Source organism: Dermacentor variabilis, chromosome 4 (genome assembly GCF_050947875.1).
Source record: "Dermacentor variabilis isolate Ectoservices chromosome 4, ASM5094787v1, whole genome shotgun sequence".
Taxonomy (NCBI): Eukaryota; Metazoa; Arthropoda; class Arachnida; order Ixodida; family Ixodidae; genus Dermacentor; species Dermacentor variabilis.
Genome location: NC_134571.1, coordinates 104,199,511 through 104,204,171, shown reverse-complemented (window position 1 = coordinate 104,204,171; position 4,661 = coordinate 104,199,511). Strand labels below are relative to the sequence as shown.

Here is a 4,661-nt window from a genome sequence, read left to right as displayed (position 1 = left end):
CGTCAGATGTGTTAGAAAAGTGCCGTACTTACGCAAAATGCCGGGTCGATGCAAGTCGGCAAGATGTTCACGCTGACGACGACGCACGTCGCGCCCCAAAATGTGGCCATGCCTGCCCCAACTGCTATCAAACAGTAGGACCCACCACGAAACACCTAATGTGGAAATTGTGGTCGGTGGCCTAGAGGACCGCCGCGCCGCCTTGCAGTACGTGCCTCCTGGCTTTTTCCATGGAATGCGGGACTTTAGCATTGGTTGTGGATCCTGCTCCTCACATTGCGCCTTCCACGCAAGGGAAGGTGGCAGAGACGGCGTCCGGATCTTGCGCGTTGTTTCCACTTGCAGATCACGGTGCGCCATCTTCGTTGGGTCTGGCGATTGAGAAGGACACTCGCGAAATTCGTACTATATTTGAGAAGCTCGTATTCATCATTGAAACTTTTGAAAACCTTTTAAAATGTTTACAACGTCGCGCGAGGCATATATCGGCGTAAGTAAAAATTTGAAAATTATCCCCATATCTAAACACATTCTTCACAGCTTGAGAAAGTACATCCCTTCTGCTACGTTGTTAGCATTTTAAAAGATATTATAAGTTAAACTTTTTATGATCCCCATCATTGAACCTCACCCTGCTTAGGCTACTGAGTCATTCTTTTCACTAAGGTTCATTCTCTCTCTCTCTCTCTTGAGTTGCTCCACGATAACTACAACTCCTCGATCTCAGATTGGCCTTTCAACCACGTCCTGTCTGCTGGCATTACCGACACATATCTGTTAAACCTATCTTTGATTAGAGATATGGGCGTTTAAAACTGGTAAAAAGAGGAATCTTTAAAGCCAGTTTGAGCTATGCACTTAGAAAAAATTCTGCGAACACCGAATGAATTGGACTTTCCAATAACAATTCGAGTCGCAGCAGGCTGGCTATCCACAGAATGACATTACATCACTTTGTCTTACCTCTGTTAAAGGCAGGAAAGGCGTCGAGCTAAAGGCACGCCGTGATAAGAAAAAAATTCAATTATTCCGAGCATGCATAGGACAGCTCATGAATTAAAGAACGTACGTAGGGGCCAGATATAAAGTGGAAGTCCGGTTTTCATGTTAAAAAAGATAGCTTCAACGTATATTCTGCTGTGTACATAGGAAGACCCCTGAATGTACCATTAAACACAGCAAAAAGTTTGTGGAATGTATTTGAGGAATTGTATACGCTATTTCGGTTAACTGTGCCAAGGTATATGTGGGCCAATCTGTCCGATGTATAATGTTGGTCTAAGGGAGCATCAGGCGTCTTTAAAATCAAGTGGGCCGTTGCATACGGCAGCCCATTGCAGAGAGTGCGGAGGCTATTCCGTGTTTAAGGAAACAGATTGTTTTCAAAAGCAATAATCAGCTCACGGCAGAACTTTGCAGAAGCCTTTCATATTATCAAAAAGAAAAGATGGCTGTGTGAGCCATCCTTGTGTCTTGTTAAATGATAAGGAATTTGTGTTTCTCGATTGTTACTACACGTACATGTTTGGGTTTACCTTTTAAATTTCCTTGCCAATAACTATGGGTATGTCGTTTTGATTTGTTAATCCTAATTTCCGCCGCATGCGCAATCACTTCTAGGCACATATATATGTGAAGCTTGTTAAATAAATTCTTCAAATACGAGTAAGCGCCTTGTCTCTGTGGTTTCTCTGTTTTTATTCGTTTCGTTGCGCTTTAAAAAATAGCCGAAGATCAAAGCCAGCCCAGCGGGAGGCGGCGCGCTACCAATGGCATATAAGGTTCCCCACTTTGCAAGAAAAAGCGCAGGAAACTCTGAGTACAATCGGTAAATCAGCCGATGCTCGGAAAGGCAACATCACTAACGACACCGGTTATGGAAATTTCGCTGATGCGGAGGCAAAATGCTCGTAAACGTTGCACATGACACGCACTTACCATATGGCTGCACGTGGCTCTGTCTGCGTGTACATGTGTTCGCGTGTGTGTCGAAAGAGACATGCTATACTTATGAAACGGCATGCGTGCTCGCATGCAGGCTTAGCTTAAGAAAGTAAGTAAAGGGCAAAGTAATGTCAAGGACAGATTGGTCGCTATCTTTCGCTATGAAATACTTTCGCGGTAGTACTAGACTGTAACGTAAGAATAATGTTTTATATTTCTATAATACTGCCCCGTGTATTGCAGGTGAGACTTCAGAAACCTATATAAGACGAGAACAGTTCTGATAAATGTGACATAATTGATATGCTCAGAGATCACCCACAATATTACCCGCAAAGTCGAGACGGCACTGATTTTTGGGGCGCATGGGCGACCCCCGAAAACAGGCAAAAGCAGCGGCGAAATTGGCGTCATGTCTGAGAGGCAAATTGCACCTTGCCTCCGCCGTTTCTCTGGCCTCACCACACGTTAACAGGCATCCCAGGACGAAGAACAGCGCTGGCTCGGACAGACGAGGAAAATGTTCGAGCACGGTAGCGTTAGCCCTTGACCCCACGTGCGTTTCGAAGGCCTTCCAGAGCACAGTCCAGGACAGCACTGCAGCACGAACATCGTCAACGATTGCGCTGAAATTTCGAATATGACTTTCATGCACGGCTGCGAGGCAGTCCATTGTGCCTTCAACTTCCGCGAGGAATGCCTTGTCGCAAGCGCGCCTCTTCGGTAACAGCTCGGATATTAGCCTCGAGACAAGGCGGGAACCTAGCCCGGCGAACTTGACAGCGCGGGGCGCCCCCAGCGAGTACCACGGGGCGTCGAGGTAACTCGCTTCCAGAGGTCTACTCCAGGCGCGACTATAGTTGACGTACGCGGCATCTCCGACGCTTCCCGGTGTGTCACCGCTCGTGACGGAGAGGGGGCTAAATTCCGCAATTCGCATCCAGTTCGTCACGGCGATGGGCGTCATGTCGGGAAAGTCCGCGTAATAGCCTTCGAAGTAGTCAGGCCTGGCGCGACTGAACAACTCCGTGTGCACGCCCGTCAGAATCTCGTCGCTGTTGATAGTGCATTTACTGTTCGGCGACAGTGGACGCGTTCGCAGAACGACCTTGCCGAACGACCGGCTGATCCGCCGCATTAGCGCCGCCACGTCGTCCCTGACCGTTTCGGAGACGATATCGGCTAAGTAAGGGTATACGAGAGCATAATGGAAGACCCGCTCGGCGTTTTTGAAGCACTGCCACCTGTGTCTTTGCAGGGCGGTGTTGGGGGAAGACATGTGTTGCGCCAATACGATGCGACTGCTAGTGAAAGGTACGAGCGCTTGTATGCACAGCCAAGCATAGAGCTCATTGAAATCGGCCTCCCCAAGCTTCTCGTAAAGGGCAAACAGTATCTGGAAGTAAGAACCGGTGTGCACAACGACGGGGGTGTTGCGTCCCTCCGGTATGCTCAAGAAAACTTTGAACGCCTTCAGCCAGCGGTCTTTTGGGATGGCTCGAGAAATTTTGTGCACCGAAGATGTGCTAGTGAACCAGGCACTGTCTTTGTATTCCTTGCTGCCACCAATAGAAAAGCCCAGAGAGGACACCAATGCAAACTCCAGTCGGGCTATGTTCTGCACTTCGAACCCCGACGAATTTTTGCCTCCCGAAAAACTGTCGTAAACGGCGCGAACATAGTCGTCGTATTTTTCGGAGGCCCTGTCATTTAAGCGGCTCTTCATTTCTCCAAGAAATACTTCCGTGTTGTCTGGTCTCCGAATTACCACCCGCCGGTCCAAGCTGGGTTCCACTGACGCGTCCAGTAACACGGGAATCTTAACCACTTGTGACATGTAGAACATGGCCTTCAAGACGTCCGTCGGGGAACCATTCTTCATCGCAGACCTCCAGACAATGCCGCCTTCGGCCAGAACCCGCTTGACGTCTGTAGACTGGTCGTCCGAAACGGCGACGATGTTGTCGCACGCGACCAGGTGCTTCGCAGCCTTCTGAACTGCCGTCTGGTTGCCGGCTGCATGCTTCAGTGGAATGTGGGTATTCTTTCTAGCGTGTCGAGTGACACGACTGAGGAATTCCGAAGCAAGTACTTCTGCAACGCTCTTGTCTGGGTGTGTGTGCGACCAGGAGCCGCACACGTACGCGTGGAAGTCGTCGCAGGGTTGCACTCTGTCGTCCAGGGCGTCCTTGAGCAGCGCCCCGATGCGGACGCAAGCCTCGTCGCGGCAAAGCCTGACTCGCAACGGACCACGAGCATCGGCCCGCAGGTGGAGCTTGCGTCCCTTTTTCCAAGAAACCACGCCGATCAAGAGTGTGACCGCGATGATGGTTACCAGGAGCATGGTGGAGTTCTTCAGAAGACAGGTCTTGCTGGTACTGCACTGTACCGACCGGAGCAGGGACGTCATGGCGTTGGTTCGCCGCAGTAAGTTGTAGCTCGCTTGCTCGTTGCAGGAGTTCTGCGAGCGGCAATCATCGAGCAATATATTGTCGACCTCCGACCGCATCACCGGAAGGATGCGAAGGCATATAATTAACCACGTATATACTGTGCCGTTACGTAAGCACATAGACTATTAGAAACGTAAGAGCAAGTCCGCTTCATTTTTTTTAACGCAGGTGCCCTAATTTAGACCTTCCATTATATATTTAATAATGATACCTTACGGATAAAGGAACACAAAAATACACGTAAAATTAATTAATTGAATTGAA

General features: G+C 49.1%; 1 protein-coding gene across 1 annotated transcript; it reads right to left on the bottom strand.

The window, feature by feature from the left end:
• Window positions 1–2,251: 2,251 nt before the first annotated feature.
• LOC142578288 (endothelin-converting enzyme 2-like) lies at window positions 2,252–4,354 on the bottom strand. Its single transcript, XM_075687686.1, has one exon. It carries the CDS (start codon window positions 4,352–4,354, stop codon window positions 2,252–2,254), a length of 2,103 nt encoding a protein of 700 aa, XP_075543801.1.
• Between the last annotated feature and the right edge of the window lie 307 nt (window positions 4,355–4,661).